Source organism: Symphalangus syndactylus, chromosome 2, assembly GCF_028878055.3.
Source record: "Symphalangus syndactylus isolate Jambi chromosome 2, NHGRI_mSymSyn1-v2.1_pri, whole genome shotgun sequence".
Classification (NCBI taxonomy): Eukaryota; Metazoa; Chordata; class Mammalia; order Primates; family Hylobatidae; genus Symphalangus; species Symphalangus syndactylus.
The window spans coordinates 19,703,126-19,722,556 of record NC_072424.2 but is presented as its reverse complement, the minus strand read 5'-3'; the positions used below and the strand labels follow the sequence as shown (position 1 = coordinate 19,722,556).

Genomic DNA, 19,431 nt, shown 5'->3' with positions numbered 1-19,431 from the left:
TCCAACTGTTGGACTCAGAGCAGCTGAAGGCCAAGAACATAACCTGAGGAATGGAAGGGAAGCCCTTGTAGATAAAGAAGAGGAATGGTCATAGAAAGTATAAGAAGTAAAAACCATACAGAAATTTTTTTAACAGAAAAAATTTTATCAGGATAAGAAAATATTTTTGTATAGTTGTACTGTGTTTACGTTTTAAGCTAAGAGTTATTACAGAGAAGCCAAAAAGTTTTTTAAAACTTAAGAAGTTTATAAAGTAAAAAAGTTACAGGAAGCTAAGGTTGATTATTTAATTATTATTATTATTTTTTTTGAGACAGGGTCTCTCATTCTGTCACCCAGGTTGGAGTACAGTGGCACAATCTCAGCTCACTGCAACCTCTGCCTCTGGGGCTCAAGTGATCCTCCCAACTCAACCTCCAGAGTAGCTGGGACTACAGATGAGGTTTTGCCATGTTCCCCAGGCTGGTCTCAAACTCCTGGGCTCAAATGATCTGCCTGTCTCGGCCTCCCAAAGTGCTGGGATTACACACGTGAGCCACAGCATCTGGCCAGAAGCAATTTTTAAATAAATTTAGTAAAACCTAAGTGTACAGTGTTTTTAAAGTCTAGAGCAATATACAGAAAGGCCTTCACATTCACTCATGCCACTCACCCACACAACTTCCAGTCTTGCAAGTTCCAATCATGATAGGTGGCCTATACAAGCGTACCGTTTTTTTATTTTTTATACCATGCTTTTACTGTACCTTTTCTGTGTTTAAATATACAAATATTATGTTACAGTTGCATACAGTATTCAGTACAGTAGCATGTTGTACATATCATATAGGTTTGTAGCCTAAAAGCAGTAGGCTATATCCTATATAGCCTAAGTGTATAGTGGGCTATACCACCTAGGTTTGTGTAAGTATACCCTATGATGTTCCCACAGTGTACAAAATCGCCTAACAAAACAATTATCAGAGTGTATCCCTGTTGTTAAGCAAAGCATGACGGTACTTTAACATATCCTGTTCCTTATTATGAGGGGAAAAAAAAACCTGTACCATCTACTCAGGTATATTTTGATTTGTCAGTACAAGAGGCCAGCAATTATTTCTAAAGTAGGTTAAAGCCTTTTAAAAGTTGTATCTTTTAGGTATTTGTTTAGGAAGTTTCTAAATTTTAGGGTTTGTAGTTTGCAAAATTCAATTTAAACACTATGGACAATTTAAAATGTCTACTGTGATCATGAGTTAGTCACTCCTCAGTATATCATTACATTCAGATGACAACAACCAGATGACACTGATGTCTTATTTTTATTTTATCTAAGTTCTCATTAACACACTCTAAGGGTTCTGTGCTCCCCACCCCATAAGAAGACAATATTTTGGTCCAAATAAGCCTTGTAACATACCAGCTGTATAAAACCTCCTTTGCCTTGCTTCAAATGAAGTGCCTTATCCGCCAAAACACTGTAAAACTTGTAGAGCAAACACAGAGTTACTGTTTTACTGCTTAGAAATCTACACAGTTTTCAATTACAGGAAATGTAATAAAATAGTAGAAACTTCCTTCATCACTACTATCTTAAAAAAACCTAGCTGCAGTGGCCTACCAGCAGATTGAGATCTATGTTCCTTTAGAATAGTTACTATACAACACTGTTCTACAACATCACATAGGAGTCTGTGACACAGTTCCTAAAACGGACATGTTACGACATACACACATATACGAAAAGTTCAAGAGCTACCAAGACATCCATTTTGGCTCCAACTCCACCTAATCCAAAATCTCATAAAATTCAAAGTACTCAAAATTCAAAACAGAAAAGTATTTGTTCAACTAAGATTACACAGGTGTAAACTATGCTAATTGCAGGTCTACCACAGTTTTAAAATTTCATGGTGTCTTCCAAGATTTAAATAAGTCAATCTCTCCTTGGCATTATGCCCAGTAGAGTCTGAACCTCGAAGTAGTAGCTTGAGTCAGGTGCTGAGGTGGATACCAATGGTGGGTAAACAAACCTTGCCCTGTAGGCCCCTGAGAAGGTCAGGACTTGAGGACATAATACCATGAACAGGCATTTTTGGAAATGGGTGGGAGATGCGATAGAAAAGTCTGCAGACTCAACAGTAAAAAGAAAAGAGAAGGATTATTCTGTGGAGAAACTGAGAGACAAAGGCTTAGGACTCTGAGACCTAGAAACATGCAGGGCAGGACCGTGAGGGAGTGAGAAGCACAGAACTGGCAGATTAAGCAGAAGTAAGCGTAAGAAATGCTCAAACATCTAGCCCCACACTTCTTTCATTCCAGAATGCTATGCTCCAGGAAAAATATACTTTACTTCCCCCCACCCCCCCACACCTATCCATTCTGCCATTCTCTCAGAATGGAAGATCCTTCTCTAGAGAAACGAAACAGTCCCAGAGAAAAGACGTTCACATACTAATATTTGGCAGTTCCTCAACAAAATAGCAGCTCTGCATTCAATCAACCTAACATGAAGGCCAATACTTAAATCTGACAAGGCCCATTATAAACACAGAGCTAGCAATTATCTTTTCACTTTTAAATATGGATAGACAACTAAGAATCACCAAAGATTTGTAGAAAGTCTCAGACAAGAGAGATCAAAACAAAATTTGAAAAGCTAAAAACAAAGATAATCCAGAGAACAGAACTTGTTTAAAAACTATAATTACTATCTTCAGGAAGGTAAGATAAAAATTAAAAACAGTGTCATAAAAAAGAAGCAATCCAAGTGCTCTTAAAAAAAAAAAAAAAAAAAGGCTGGGCGCAGTGGCTCACGCCTGTAATCCCAGCACTTTTGGAGGCCAAGGCAAGCGGATCATGAGGTCAGGAGATCGAGACCATCCTGGCTAACACGGTGAAACCCGGTCTCTACTAAAAATACAAAAAAAATTAGCCAGGCATGGTGGCAGGCACCTGTATTCCCAGCTACTCGGGAGGCTGAGGCAAGAGAATGGTGTGAACTGGGAGGCGGAGTTTGCAGTGAGCCAAGATCGCGCCACTGCACTCCAGCCTGGGTGACAGAGACTCCGTCTCAAAAAAAAAAAAAAAAAAGGTCAGTGTTAAAAATACAACATCAAGGAAATCTCCCAGAGCTTTATGAGAAAGAGGATGTAGCAAAACGCAGTTAACAGACTTAGAAGATCAAAACATTAATTCAACATTTGACTACCAATAATTCCAGAGAAAACAGATTAGAGAAAATGTAAAGGGAGAGAAATATTAACACATTAATATAAAAAAAAAAAACTAAGAAATTTTCTCAAGGGGAAAAAACGAATGGCACCTGACTTCTCCATTGTAATAAGCGTGCTTAAAGTTAATGAAGCAATACTTTTAAAATGCCAAGGAAAAGTTATTTTCCGTTAAGAATTCTATATCCAAACTATCAATCAAGTGTGAAAGCAGCACTTTTAGATATGCCAAGACCTGAAATTTTATCCACACACTCTCTGAAAATGACTAGAAGATATGCTCTATATACATACTCAGAAATTCATCAATAAAAAGGAAGACAAAGAAGCAATCATTCCAAGTATCTGGGAAGTCCCTGAGTGGCAACTATGCACTGGCCCTAAGCAATAAACAGAAACAAGAGGACTAACACCTTCAAAGATAGACAAAAACAAAACCTGATTTGTTTGAGCATTTCAAAAACACCAGTGACAGGTACATGGCAAATCTAACAAAACTGTTGAAAAGTTTTAAGAGTAAGTTCGGCTGGGTACTGTGGCTCATGCCTATAATCCCAGTGCTTTCGGAAGCCGAGGCAGGTCGATCACCTAAGGTCAGGAGTTAAGAGACCAACCTGGCCAACATGGTGAAACCCCGTCTCTACTAAAAATACAAAAAAATTAGCTGGTGTGGTAGCATGCACCTATAATCCCAGCTACTCAGGAGACTGAGGTGGGAGGATCGCTTGAACTCGGGAGGAGGAGGTTGCAGTGATCCGAGATCACACCACTGCACTCCAGCCTGGGTGACAGTGCAAGATTCCATCTCAAAAAAACAAAACAAAACAAAGAAACAAAACTGTGACAGTAAAAGAATTAGAAAGGTAAGGTATGTTAGAGGTATAAGAGAACTAAATCCTGGAAGTCAATAGGTAATATAAAAATGATAAATTAAGCAGTAGCAATATCACCACATTGAAATGTGTGGCTAATACCAGAGGAAACAGCTGAATGAATCGTAATTAAATGACTGACTTTGAGTAACGGGTCCAGGAATGGGAAGGGGTAGGGAAAGGAACCACTGATTTTCATTATGTGTCTTTTTGCATAATTTGAGTTTTAAAATTTTAAACCTGTATTATTTTAATAAGAACAAAGTACTGTTTTTGTTTTTTAAGTACAAAGAGTTTGGTGCATCTCAAATCCTCAGAAATGGAAAAGCAAATCTATTGAAATTAAATTTTTGTTTCAGGGTAAAATTTTGTTTCAGAGTATCTCCAATATTCTAAGTCATATGAAATGAGAAAATTCAGAATTTACCAACTGCCTCTGGACCTCTCTACCTGACTGTTTCATAGACACCTTAAAAGAGACAGACAGACAGACAGACACACACACACACACACACACACACCCTCACTTCACACCTTTACTCCTTCCACATCTGGGTCAAAGGCACTGACAGCTACCCATCATCCAAACCAGCAATCTTTAATCTTCATCTTCCTTCCCTCACCCCCCAAATTTTGTAGATTCTAGTCCCTAACTATCTCCAAATTGAAACCTCCTTTTAAATTTTTATTTGTTCAAGTCTCCATCTCTTGTCTAGACTACAGAAATTCTAACACCCTAACTGACCTCTAGGCCTCCATTCTCTCTCCGCTCTAAATTAACACACTAAGACAAATGTCTCCCTTAAAACCTCCCATTACTACAGAAGAAAATCCTTCCTCTAACATGGTCCTTCACTATCTAGCCTTTTGTATCTATCCATGTTTAATTTGTGCCACTCTCTCCTCACACTCTGTATTCCAAAAATAATTTCAATTCTGGGTCTCTGGCAGAGGCCGCCCCTCTGCAAGGAAGTCTCTTCCAGTCCAGCTTCCCCATCCCCACCCCCAGCCTCCTGGCCAACTTCAATTCATTTTTATAAAGACTCTCTTTCCTGAATGCTACTAAATACATAACTTTATTATAGCATTTAATCATAATGTATCATAATTATCTTTCTATCATCTCCCACATTAAACTGTGTCTCTTCATTACCAGAGGCTAAAATATTACTTTGGCATACAATAAACACTTAATAAAATGCCATTCAGATGATGAATCAGCATACCTGCAACTACATATTACAGATCTATTCAACTTTATCTATAGAGTTTAATAACCAAATGTCCACAAAAGCAGGAAGAAAAATGGAAAGCCAGTTTGCCCTGTCAAGACATACCATAAAAGGATATTAACAATCAACTTCTATATAGTGCTTAACAGTTTACAATATGAATACATATGGTCTACAGAGTTTACAGTAAATAAACCATATTCATTTTCTTTAGAGATTTGGGACTGGGCCTTAAGTAAACATTAAAATGCCTTTCTCTTACAGTTTGATCAACGTCATTTTATATGATGCAGGTCAAAAAATAGCAAGACAAGATCCCCAATAAGATACTGAAGTTTGGCCAGGAACAGTGGCTCACTCCTGTAATCCCAGCACAAATGGGGCCAGTTTGGTGGAGTATGATCAATCTGAAAACCCTGACCTCACGAAACCCTGCTTACACATCCCTCCTCCCAACATGAGACTAACTTTACTTGACTGAAGACCCTGCCATGATATTACCTGAAACCTCACAAAAAAGATTCTCTCTAAGCAGAACTCACTGTCTCTAGATCTCTAACTAGAATCAGATTTCCCAAGGGAACAAGTACCAAACCTAAATAAATAGGAGACAGCTTACATTCCAGAAGAACTATAAGACTTTTAATACACTATACTGGCAGAAACCTGGGAATACAGGTGGGCATGGATTGTGAGGGTGCTGAATAATGAAGAAAGAACTTTCGACGCAACAAGTCATTAAAAGGAATACACTTACTAGAGATTCTTTATTCACTATACTACTTCAAGAAACTGGGTACAGTTCTAACAGTTGGCTTGGTTAACTGAAACCTGGACTGTCAGCCTGATTTAAGAGCAGGATTAACAGCAGCTTAGATACCAAAAAAGAAAACATTAGTGAGCGTGAAGATATAGCATTAAAACTTTTCCAAACTAAAGCACGGAGAGTAAAAAAAAAAAAAAAAAAATCTTTAAGAAAATGAACAGAACCTCAGTGACTCATGGTACAATAACAAGTGTTATAACATATGTGTAACTAGTGGCAGAGCGGTTCTGACAAAAAATAATGAATAATTTTCCAAATTCGACAAATTCTAAAACCCCACAAATCCAAAAAATAAACACTAAAAAAGAACGTAAAAAATTGCTGAAAACTTAAGATAAAGTAAAAATTTTGAAAGTATCCAGAAAAAAAAAAGGGACATATTATGTAGAGAGAAACAAAGATAAGACTATACAGACAACATTTATTAAAGAAACAATAAGGCAGATGCAGTGGCTCACCCAAGGTCAGGAGTTCGAGACCAGCCTGGCCAACATGGTGAAACCCTGTCGCTACTAAAAATACAAAAATTAGCCGGCCATGGTGGCGTATGCCTGTAGTCCTAGCTATTCGGGAGGCTGAGGCAGGAGAATCGCTTGAACCCAGGAGGTGGAGGTTGCAGTGAGCTGAGATTGCGCCACTGTACTCCAGCCTGGGCAACAAGAGCGAAACTCTCTCTCCAAAAAAAAAGAAAAAAGAAACAATGCAGGTCAGAAGACAATGGAAACACTCTTTAAAGTGCTTATAGAAGAAAAAAAAAGGCTGTATATCTAGAATTCTATATCCAGCAAATATCCTTAGAAAATGAAGATAAAGATTTCTGCAGACAAAAGCTGAACAAATTGAAGGCCAACAGAACTACATTATAAGAAATATTAAAGGAAGTTCTAAAGAGGGAAGAAAAATAAGAGGTGGAAACTTCCATCTACACAAAGGAAAGAAGAGGGACAGAAATGGTAACTATCTGGGTAAATCCAAAAGACTTACATTCCAGTTTATTATTATTTCAAAGAAATCTCAGTATGATTCCATTCATATGAAAGATCAGGAGGCCGGGCGCTGTGGCTCACACCTGTAATCCTAGCACTTTGGGAGGCCAAGGAGGGTGGATCACCTGAGGTCAGGAGTTCGAGACCACCCTGGCCAACATGGCAGAAACCCCGTCTCTACTAAAAATACAAAGTTAGCTGGGCATGGTGGCGCATGCTTGTAGTTCCAGCTACTCAGGAGGCTGGGGCAGGAGAATCGCTTGAGCCCGGAAGGTGGAGGGTGCGGTGAGCTGAGATCGCACCATTGCACTCCAGCCTGGGCAACAAGAACAAAACTCCATCTCAAAACAAAAACAAAAACAAACAAAAAAAAAACAAAGATCTGGAATAGGCAAACCCATAGAGACAGAAAGCAAATTGGTGGATGCCAGGGGCAGGGAGAAGTGAGGAAATGGGACTAATTGCTTAATGGGTATGGAATGTTATTTTGGGTTGATGAAAATGTTTTGGAACTAGATAGAGAGAGGTAGTTGCACAACACAAGGCATGTACTAAATGCCACTGAATTATTCACTTTAAAATAGTTAATTGTGTGTTACATAAATTTCATTCCAAGTTTTTTTGGGGGGCCAGGGCGGGAACAGATTCTCGTCATGTCACCCAGCTTGGAGTGCAATGGTGCGATCTCAGCTCACTGCAACCACCACCTCCCGGGTTCAAGCAATTCTCCTGCCTCACCCTCCTGAGTAGCTGGGATTATAGGTGCACAGCACTACACCCGGCTAATTTTTGTATTTTTAGTGCGGACGGGGTTTCACCACGTTGGCCAGGCTGGTCTCAAACTACTGACCTCGTGATTCACCCACCTCAGCCTCCCAAAGTGCTGGGATTGCAGGCATGAGCCACCACGCCCAGCTCATTCCAACTTTTAAAAAAGATAAGTGACTGTTTTGAGCAAAATTAATGACAGTGTATTTGGGGAATTATGACATATATCAAAGTAAAATGTACAACAATAGCATAAAGGACAGGAGTGGATAAATGGAAGTATACTGCTATTAGATTTTTACATTATAAGTAAAGTAGTCCAATACTATTTGAAGGTAAACTGTTATAAGTTAAACTTTCATAATCATAAATCCTAGAGTAACCCCCAAAGAGCAAAACAACCATGCTAATAAGCCAAACTGGAGACAAAACTGAATCATAAAAATACCAAAAAAGAAGACAGGAAAAGGGCTGGGCACAGTGGCTCACGCCTGTAATCCTAGCACTTTGGGAGGCCGAGGCAGGCGGATCACCTGAGGTCAGGAGTTCAAGACCAGCCTGGCCAACATGGAGAAACCTCATCTCTACTAAAAATACAAAAATTAATTGGGTGTGGTGGTGCATGACTGTAATCCCAGCTACTCAGGAGGCTGAGGAAGGGAATCACTTGAACCTGGGAGGCGGAGGTTGCAATGAGCTGAGATCATGCCACTGCACTCCAGCCTGGGTGACAGAGAGAGACTCCGTCTCAAAAAAAAAAAAAAGAAGACAGGAAAAGAGGAATATTTTTTAAATAACAGATGGACAAAGAGTAAACAAAAGTGCAAGACAATATGATTTAAACCCTACCATATTGGTAACTACATTAAACACAATGGTAGCAGAGGTTGTCAGACTGGATTTTAAAAAAGCAAGATCCAACCATATGCTATCTACAAGAAATGTACTTTACACAAATAAGTTAAACGTAAAATGATGGTAAAAGATACATTATGCAAACAATAATCCTTAAAAAAAAACGGGGAATGCCTACAAGTAAAAGTAGTCTTGGCTGGGAATGGTGGCTCATGCCTGTAATCCCAGCACTTTGGGAGGCCGAGGTGAGTGGATCACAAGGTCAGGAGATCGAGACCATCCTTGCTAATACGGTGAAACCCTGTCTCTACTAAAAAAATACAAAAGAAAAAAAAATTAGCTGGGCATGGTGGCAGGCGCCTGTAGTCCCAGCTACTCAGGAGGCTGAGGCAGGAGAATGGTGTGAACCCAGGAGGCGGAGCTTGCAGTGAGCCGAGATTGCGCCACTTGCACTCCAGCCTGGGCAACAGAGCGAGATACTGTCTCAAAAAAAAAAAAAAAAAAAGGAATCTTTAGGGTAAGCAATATTAACAAGGATAAAGACAGACATTCCATCATGATAAACAGTCAATTCATCAAGAAGATATGCAACAATGCTAAATCTGATGGACTAAATAAGATTAATGAAATAGAACTGATGCCCATATACATACATGGTCAGTTATTTCTGACAAAGTTGCCAAAGTAACTCAGTAAGAAAAGGACAGTCTTTTCAACAAATAGTGCCAACACAATTGGATATCCATATGGAATAAAAGGAGCCTCGATCCTTATCTCACACTATGCAGACATCAACTCATAATTCAGATCACAGACCTAAACGTAAAAGCTAAAACCATAAAACTGCTATGAAAAAATACAGATAATATCTTGACTTTGGGGTAGGCAAATATTTCTTAGGATACAAAAAAAAACAGCCAGAGAAGAAAAAACTAACAGTTTAGACATCATCACAACTGAAAAACATCTACTCTTCAGAAGACACCGTTAGGGAAAAAAAAGACAAGCCAGAGAGAGAAAACAGTAATAATAGTTGTCTGACAAAACTTGTATCCAAAATTTACAGTGAATTCTTTAAACATATTAAGACAAACAACAAAAGAAATGAGGAAAAGATGTGAGCGGATTATCACAAACAAAATTATAAGGCAAGCAAATGATCACATGAAAAAGCCAAAGGCACATGTAAAAGAGGAATGCAAAATAAATACACAAAGAGATACTACTTATCCTCTAGACCAGGGGTCCCCAACCCCAGGCAGCAGGAACCGGTAGGTGGCCTGTAAGGAACCAGGCCACACCGCAGGAGGTGAGCAGTGGGCCAGTGAGCATTACCACCTGAGCTCCACCTCCTGTCAGATCAGCGCAGGAATTAGATTCTCAAAGGAGCACCAACCCTATAACGCAAGGGAGCTAGGTTGCGAGACTCTAAGACCTGATGATCCGAGGTGGAACAATTTCATCCCAAAACCATCCCCTAGTCCACAGAAAAATTGTCTCTTCCACGCAACTGGTCCCTGGTGGGGACCGATGCTCTAGAAAGGCTAAACTTTAAAAGACTGATGATACCAAGAATGCAGCGCCTAACCAATACAAGCACCAATTAAGTAAGTGGAGCAACTGGAGCTGTCATATACAGCTGATGGGAGTGTAAAATGGTGCAACCACCCTAAAGAATTGTTTGGCAGTTTCTCATAAACATGTCAATAATATATAAGCAAGGAATTCCACTTGTATGAAACCTTTACCCACACCAAACCTTGTACATGGTTGTTTACAGCAGCTGGGTTCATAACAGCCAAAACCGGAGACCACCTAAATGATCAACCTAATGACCAACAAATTAATGATTTTTTGGTAAATAAAAAAAAAAAAGACTACTTTGGATATCAAAAAAAAAAAAAACAAAAAACTACTCCTCAGCCAGAAAAAAGAATAAGTAACTGATATATGTGAGAACATGGAAGAATCTCAAGAACAGAATAAGAAGAAACAAGCCAAGCACAAAACAATACACACTGTATGATTTCATATAAATGAAATCATACAGTGACAGAAAGCAGATCAGTAGGAATGCTTGGGGCTGGAGGAAGCAGGCAGGGTTAACTGACTGCAAAGAGACACAGGGAAGGCGGAGCATGGTAGTTTACAACTGTAATCCCAGCACTCGGAGTCCGAGGCAGATAGATCACTTGAGGCCAGGAGTTCAAGACCAGCTTGGCCAACATGGTGAAACCCCATCCCTACTAAAAACACAAAAATTAGCTAGGCGTGGTGGTGTGTGCCTGTAATCCCAGCTGCTCGGGAGGCTGAGGTGGGAGAATCACTTGAACCCGGGAGCCAGATGTTGCAATGAGCCGACATCGTGCCACTGCACTCCAGCCCAGGCAACAGAGTGAGATCCTGTCTCCAAAAAAAAAAAAGAGAGAGAGAGAGACATAGGGAAGTATTTCAGGGTGACAGAAATGTTCTCTTGGTTGTTGTGGTGGTTACCGCTGGACAGACAGTCCTCCGTGGGGCCTCACGCACTCCGACATGTCTTACTGAGTGTGCCAGGAATGCAAGGCCATGACCAATCACTCTTGAACCTGGGCCATTCTGTACCTGGTAACCTTGAAAGACGAGATAACATCTCCCTCTAGACAAAGAGCAGGCTTGATCACTGCTTTCTATATAAGTAGTGGATTCCCCAAGATTGATGTTCTTCAGCTGCAACACAAAACCACTGAGAGCATCCATCTTGGCCATAGTATGTCACCCTCTTGGGACTTGGGGGAAGGGGAAACTATGTAAATATAGCAATTCTCATGCTGTGTGCTATGATAAGAAAAATAAATTCCTTCATCTCTCACCCAGGAGTCCCCCAGCTTATGTCAGTACCCGGTAATACAAGTTGAGAATCCTAAATCCAAAAATCCAAAATCTGAAACTTTTTCAGCACCAATATGATGCTTAAAGGAAATGTTCATTGGAAAATTTTGGATTTTGAATTTTTGGATTTGGGATGCTTAATCATTTGGTATAATGCAAATATTCCAAAATCCAAAAAAATTCTGAAATCCAAAACACTTGTGGTCCCAAGCATTTCGGATGAAGGATAGTCAACCTGTAATAGTAATAGGCTACCTTTTAGCTATTAGTAGGGTAAAATCAAATTCCACACCAGACGGTGACATGGGTTAAAATGCATCAAACTGCACACCTAAAATGGGTATACTATATTGAATGGAGGAGGAGGAGAAGAGGTGTGGAGGAAGAAAATGGACACAGAGAAAAAGGAGGAAAGGAAAAGGAAGAAGAGTTAGGAGGAGGGAGGAGGCAGTCAGAACAGAAATTCCTTAGAACATGGAGAAATGAGTCCAGACATATGAAGAAAGGAATATAAATTTGTCATGTTCTAACCCATTCTTACTCCCTAAACTGTGCTCTGAGAAGGTCCTTCACCAACCGAGAAATATATAAATAATTAAATATAATTACTGAAAAAAATGCTGTGGTGGTTGTCCCTTGTAATTCTGGGTTAAAGATGGGCAATATTGCCATTAAAAGAGGTTCCCTGATTTCAGTGGAATAGTTCTACTTCCAGAGTGACAAAGTAGAAATAACTTCCAGATATAAAGTGGGCAGGATTATCTAAAGAGGCAGCAGGGCCAGAGTGATTAGCAGAATGGCTTGGATTTCTGGTGGCTTGGATCTCCCTCATGGTGGCTAACCATGACATCCTTAGGAAAACAAAGGCAATATACTGGGGTATTACTTGATCTGTTATAATGGACAGAAAAGAAAAACTCTAGGTATATTAAACAGAGGTCTCACTTAAGTGGCATAATGGAGAGCCATGTAACCTCACCTAAAACCCATAATGAGCCTATTCACAGACACAGAAATGCTGGGATAAAGAAGAGGATGAGTTCCACTGAGGAAGAACCCGGAATAATTAAAGTCTTCCTCCTAGCCTTTTCCAATAGAACATGCAGGTATTCATTAGGGAGATAGTACATTTGGGAAATGGAAATCACTGAGACTTTTCAAGGATTAATAAACACTGGATCTAAGCCAATACGAACCCTAAGAGACAGGAATGTCACTATGGTAAACCAGGCAGATCAGGGGCTTATGGACGTCACATAAATGGTGTTTTGGCCTCAATCCATCTCACAGTAGGGCTGGTGGACCCGTAGTAACACTGTAACTCCCCCAGTTCTGAACACTAGTTCATAGTTCCCTAACCTGTGAAGTCAGGAATATCAACATAGGAAGGGCTAGATGCACCCTTTCCTACCAAAGTAATAAACTCGAAGCAACAAACAACACATCTCTGTGGGAACTACAGAAAACACTATCAATGTCAAAGACTTTAAGAACGGAGGGCCAGGCGTGGTGGCTCACGCCTGTAATCCCAGCACTTTGGGAGGCCAAGGCAGGTGGATGACCTGAGGTCAGGAGTTTGAGATCAGCCTGACCAACATGGTGAAACCCATCTCTACTAAAAATACAAAAATTAGCCGGGTGTGGTGGCACACCCCTGTAATCCCAGATACTCAGGAGGCTGAGGCAGGAGAATTGCTTGAATCCGAGAGGCAGAGGTTGCAGTGAGCTGAGACTGCGCCACGGCACTCCAGCCTGGCGACAGAGCGAGACTCTGTCTTTAAAAAAAAAAAAAAAAGGAATGGTGATAATTATGACATTCCGATTTCATGGGCCTGTTTGGCCAGAGCAAAAGAGATGAGTCTTGGAGCATGACTGTGGATTATCATCAATCAAATCCAGAGTGACTCCAATTTTAGTTGCTGTTCCAGACATGGTCTCTTCACTGTGACAAATCAACACCATCCCTGGCACCTACCATGTATCCATCAAGATAACAAATGCTTTTTATCTCTGTCCCAAAACTAGAAACCAACAGAAGCTGTTTTCACCTTACAGTCTAAAGTATACCTTCACTGCCATAGCTGAGGGATACACTAATACAGCAGCTATCTTTCATTATCTGGTCCACAGAGACTTCGGGCATCTCAACATCTCACAAGTCCACTACACTGTTATTCCCACAAGCAAGTATAAGTTTTCCTATATTACCATATCCCCACTGCACTTGGCACTATTCATTCAGCTTTCTAATTTTTGTCAACCTAACAGGTGGAAAAAGACATTCCGTTACTATTTTATTCTTTAATTTTTCGGGTATATAGTAGGCATATATTTTTATGAGGTATATGGGATATTTTGATACAGGCATACAATGTGTAATAATCCCATCAGGGTAAATGCGGTACCATCACCTCAAGCATTTATCTTTTGTTTTACAAATAATCCAATTATACTCTTTTCCATTACTATTTTAATATGCATGTCTCTGAATATTAATAAATTCATCTCTTATGCTTGTTAGGGTTTCCTATTCTATAAGCTACTTATTAATATCCTTTGCGTATTTTTCTACAGAAGTTGCTGCCCTCTTGTTGTTGATGTATAGTAAGTAGTCCCTTGTCTAGTCAGATCATCATCCCTTGTTAATTTTAGGCACTGTAAATATCTTCTCTCATTCTTTCATCTTTTGCCAAATGAATAATTTTCATACAATCAAAATAATTAATTTTTCACCTTTATAAGCTTTTGAAGCTTTAAAAAGTACTTCCCTGTCCCTAGGGAAAGAGCTTAACATTTTCAATAATATTAACTTTAGTTTTTCTTTTCACATTTAGGTCTTTAATTCATTTAGAGTCTATCCATTTATGATATTAAATTTATTTTTTCTCTATATAGTGAGTCACTCTCCCTAACAACATATGACTCCTTTCTCCAGTGGTTTATGACGCCACTTAAAAAGTTCCCAACTTTTATACATGTATCTAGGTAAGTCTCTGCCCTCCAATTTGTTTCCTTGGTCTATTTTTCTGTTCTCGTACTTACACCACTTTACTACAGCCTTGACATCTTAACTTCTAATAAGGCAAGCCTCCCATCCCCTAACAAATCTTTAAGATTGATTTAGTTATTCACAAACTTTATCCCACCCACCATATAAATTTTAGACTTAGGCTATTGAGTTTGTCAAACCAAATGTAATTTTGACGTCCTTTAAACTGAATTTATAAAATGCAGAAAATTAGTATTCTTATAAGTAATTTGATCCAAGAGCAAGGAAAATAGTACCATTTATTTAGATTATCCTCTAGTTTCTTTTTCACGTTTTAAAGTTTCCTTTTTAAAGATCTTGCGTATTCACGGGTTAATTCCTAGAGATTTTAGAGTTTTGTTGCTATTATTGCATATAGTATTTACTTTTGATTATCTTTACTAGTTATCACTAGTTAAGTAAATGCTATCAAATTTTTATAAGTTTATCTTAAATCCAGCAATCCTGCTAAACTCTTACTAGTTCTAAGTTTTCTCTGGATTTTAATGGTTCATCTAGGTAGGTGATCATATTATCTGCAAATAATAACCTTTATTGCTTCCCTTACAATCTTTATACCTTTTTTTTTTGCTCCTTATAATGTTAGCCAGGACCTTCCTACAATTCTAAACAGTAGTGATGACAGGAGCATCCTTATCTTGTTACGGATCTTAAAGTATATGTATCTAAAATTTCTCCATTAAGTATTATTATTTACTGAAGGTTTTTGGTAATAACCTTTATCTAGTTATCTTGTACTCCTAGGTTACCAAGAGTTTTTATCATAAATAGCTGCTGGATCTAGTTGAATGATTTCATGGCACCAATTGAGATAATCGTAATTTTTTTCCTTTAGTCTATTAATGAGCTAAATTAGATAAGTGGATGTTAAACCATGCTTACATCTCTAGGACTAACTCTATGGATCAGGACTCTATAACACACTGTTGGATTTGATGAGCGAGTATTTTTTCTGCAGTATTTTCATTTCTATGCTAAGTAAAACAGACCTATAATTTTCTCTTCTTACACGCCCTTATCTGTTTTAGAATCAAGATTTCACAAGCCTCATAAAATGAACTTGGTATTTTTTCTCACTATTTTCCAGGGCAACTTGCAAACAGAATTCAGTGTTAAAGTATGATGGAACTCATCAGCGTATCTGGATCCAGAGCTTCTAAAAAGGAAGATCTTTACCATTTCAGTTTATTAGTTCAAGATATTTCTTCTGATACCAATTTTCACATTTACTAGTTTTCTAAGAACTATATTTTTCATTTAGGCTTTCAAATTCATCAGCCTAAGTTCATAACGTTCTCTTTTTAATCTGATATTTGTAGTTATTTTCCATTTTTCATTTATTTGCATCTTTTTTTCTTGTCGATTAGATCAGAAGTCTGCCTAGCTTACTAATCTTTCCACAAAAATAATCTTTTGGTGTGACAAATCCTTTTGTTCTCAATTTTACTGATTTCTGTTTCTAACTTTATGCTTTTTTTTTTTGAACTCTTCAAATGAACTTTACTAAGGCAATCTTCCTTCATGACTCAGGTGAAGTCATTCTGCCACTCTACAGAAGGTCTGGTTCCACAACACAGCCTTCAACACACAAACTATACAATATAAACATGATTATCATGCATAAGGAGAAAAAGCGTATATAATCTTACCAAACCTACATATCAATGTCTTTGACTAAGGCAATATCTTGAGGCAAATAAAATTACGCGCTGTTCCCACATACAGTGTGTAAGATTCCGACTAGCTGCATCAAGGCAAATATTTTCTCTGCACAGCTAACTGGACAAGTACAGCTTGATAAAATTAGTAGCTAGAAATGAACTCTCCAGTTGCTTTACCAGATGCCATTCAAAACTTGCAGTTAATAATAGGAGAGAAAAACCTGGGCTGTGATGGTCACATTCATTTTCAACATCCTATCACCACCACCACCACACACACACACACACACACACACACAAACCAAAGTAAAAGCACATTCTTTTCCTAGCTATGGAAGCATACATACATCCTGGTCAGAGGCAGTTTCGGATTACGAAACAGATTTTGGTCTTAAATCTTAATGCGTGCAATTGAGCGTTAAGACAGACCACTAACATAAAGTTCAACATGTAACCCAATCTTGGGTTTGGACACAAGACATAACCCATCCTGAAAGGCTTATTCTTATGAGTGTGAGCGCTGAAAAGTGATTTTATGCATTATTAGCTTCAAGACGATGTCGGAGCTGCCACTGCATCGGAAAGCAACTCATCATTTCCCTAGCAGGATGCAAAAGTGTAACACAGAAGAGGAGGAACAAGGTGTAGATACAGGTCAACTTTCAAATTCCTTATTTGTTTAACACAGCCTGGCCAAAAGCACAAGAACACAAGTTGCCAGATTTCTTTTCTCTCTGTGGCTGCAAAAGACTGAAGGCCTTTCCCTAAGGAGACTCAGGCAGCCTTATTTTCCCCTCACTTTGAGGGTGAAACTTCAAGAGAAGACGGGTGCGAAAAGAGCTTCCCAATGTTGAGAGACTGCCAGTTGTGATAGGGATCGCGTTGACAGAACTTGGGGCTCCGTGTGTACCAGGCTGCCTCTCTAGGCCAGGTAATACAAGAAGCCAGGGCCGCTCAGGCGCTGGCCGCAGACACCAAATGAGGGGGAGGGGACGGTGAGGGGGAGGGAGGCAGGGAGGCGAAGGCGGACGGGGAGAAGAGGAAAGACCGAGGCCTGAAACAAAGGAAGCGGAGCTTTCTCCAAGAGGGGGTGGATTCGGCGTCCGAGTGAGGTGGAGAAAAGCCAAGGCTGCAGGGAAAGGCTGGACTCACAGAACTTGGAGGTGGAGGTGTTGATGTTGATGGTGGAGCTGGCGGTGGGGGCGGGGGCCGCCTTGGCCACGGCGGCGGCCGCGTCGCAGCTCTTCAACATCATGATGACCCCATTAGCCTCCGGCGGTGGCGGCGGCCCCATCGGGAGCCCCTCCTTGGGGCCTTTCCTGTCCACGGAGACCGCGGGCACCGCCAGCAGCTGCCCCCCTGGAGGCTCTCGGGCAGGGGCCGGGATCGACGAGGGGGGCGGCGGAGGTGGCAGGGGCTGCCGGAAGCCGTCCACCGCAGCCTCCCAGTTGTTGTGGTTCTGATCGTCCATCATCGCCTCGTAGCTGCCCCCCTCCTCCTCTTCCATGCTTTCCTCCATCCTGCTGGTCCCCGGCACCCGCCCGCCTCACAGGCACCTGCCGCCCGTCTCAACCCCGGGCCAGCGGGCACCGCTGCCTCCCCGAGCTTACATCGCCGGGGGCAGGAATGGGCGCAACGGAGAGGGCTGCGGTAAGCAGGGTCCCTCGCTCTCCGCGGGGCCGACTAGCTAGGAGACGCGGCTGACGGCGGTGGGCGCTCCGGGGCTCTAGTCTGGGAGAGGCAGCCGTAAAGCAGCGGCGCTCCTCACGACATTTTACCGCGGCTTCCAACAGGCAGTTGGAAAGGGCAGCTGGGGGCGCGGCCAGGAGGGCACGTGGTGCGAGAGACCGGCCGCGAGAAAGCGGAGCCAAAAGGGGCGGGAGCTGTGAGTCACTCCCACGCAACAGGGCAGAGGTTCGCCCCGCCTCGGCTGGCAGGGAGCTGACAAGGGAGGCGCGACGGGTCCGGACGGGCATTCGCCGGCCCCGCCCCCGGCCCGGCCTCACGTGACAAAGGCGTTTGTCTTGCGCACGCGCGTTCGCAATCTGGTTACCATGACGACGAGGAGCTCGCCGGCTCCTGAAGACGCGCGCGGAGCAGTCTTGGCAGTAGCTGTAGACTGGCCAGAGTTATTGGAGGTGTTTTTCTCGCATCCTCCAAGTCTACCGGGCCTTCGCACTTCTGAGAGCCCCGGCTTTTGCTTGGGACGGAGATACGAGACCACAAGAGGCCCCGGGGTCGCAGGTTGTAAACCGATGAGACCGGCCTGGGCGGCCCGTGGTCCGACTGCTCTTGGGTCGGTCTCCAGCCGTCGCGACACAAACGCACAAAACCGAGAATAAAAACCGAATCACACATAGCAGGATGGCGCAAAAAAGAAATGCGTTTGAGTTATTCATGCGTGTTTTTAAAATTCCTTTACGCTTGTATGCACTAAGGCCAGCAACCCAATTTTTAAAAATGCCGGCTCAGGCCGGGCGCGGTGGCTCACGCCTGTAATCCCAGCACTTCGGGAGGCCCAGGCGGGCGGATCACGAGGTCAGGAAATCGACACCATCCTGGCTAACACGGGAAACCCCGTTTCTACTAAAAATACAAAAAAGTTAGCCGGGCGTGGTGGCACGTGCCTGTTGTCCCAGCTAGCTACTCGGGAGGCTGAGGCAGAATTGCTTGAACCCGGGAGGAAGAGGTTGCAGTGAGCCGAAATCGCGCCACTGCACTCCAGCCTGGGCAACAGAGCAAGACTCCATCTCAAAAAAAAAAAAAAAAAAACGCGAGCTGGGCGCAGTGGCTAACGTCTGTAATTCCACCACTTGAGGAGACTGAGATGGGAGGCCCGCTTGGGCCCAGGAATTTGAGACCAGCCAGACCAACATAACAAGACCCCGCCTCTAAAAGCAAAATTAGCCTGGCATGGTGGTGTGTGCCTGTGGTGCCAGCTACTCTGGAGGCTGAGGTGGATCACTTGAGCCCTGGAGGTCAAGGTCGCAGTGAGCCGAGATCGCACCACTGCACTCCAGCCTGGGTGACAGAGTGAGACTGTCTCCAAAAAAAAAAGGAAAAGAGAATTAAGTGGTATGCTGAAGGGGAGAACATAAA

At 41.5% G+C, this 19,431-nt stretch overlaps 1 protein-coding gene across 2 annotated transcripts in view; it reads right to left on the bottom strand.

Moving 5' to 3' along the window:
• The window catches only part of CACUL1 (CDK2 associated cullin domain 1), a 75,248-nt gene extending 56,973 nt beyond the window's left edge, over window positions 1–18,275 (bottom strand). The window contains exon 1 of one of the 2 annotated variants that reach the window (XM_055247626.2): window positions 17,485–18,275. In XM_055247626.2, the coding sequence (XP_055103601.1) occupies window positions 17,485–17,851 (367 nt within the window). In that variant the 5' untranslated portion in view covers window positions 17,852–18,275. The remainder of the gene's footprint in view (window positions 1–17,484) is intronic. The other variant, XM_055247616.2, reaches the window with a different exon arrangement.
• Window positions 18,276–19,431: the final 1,156 nt, after the last annotated feature.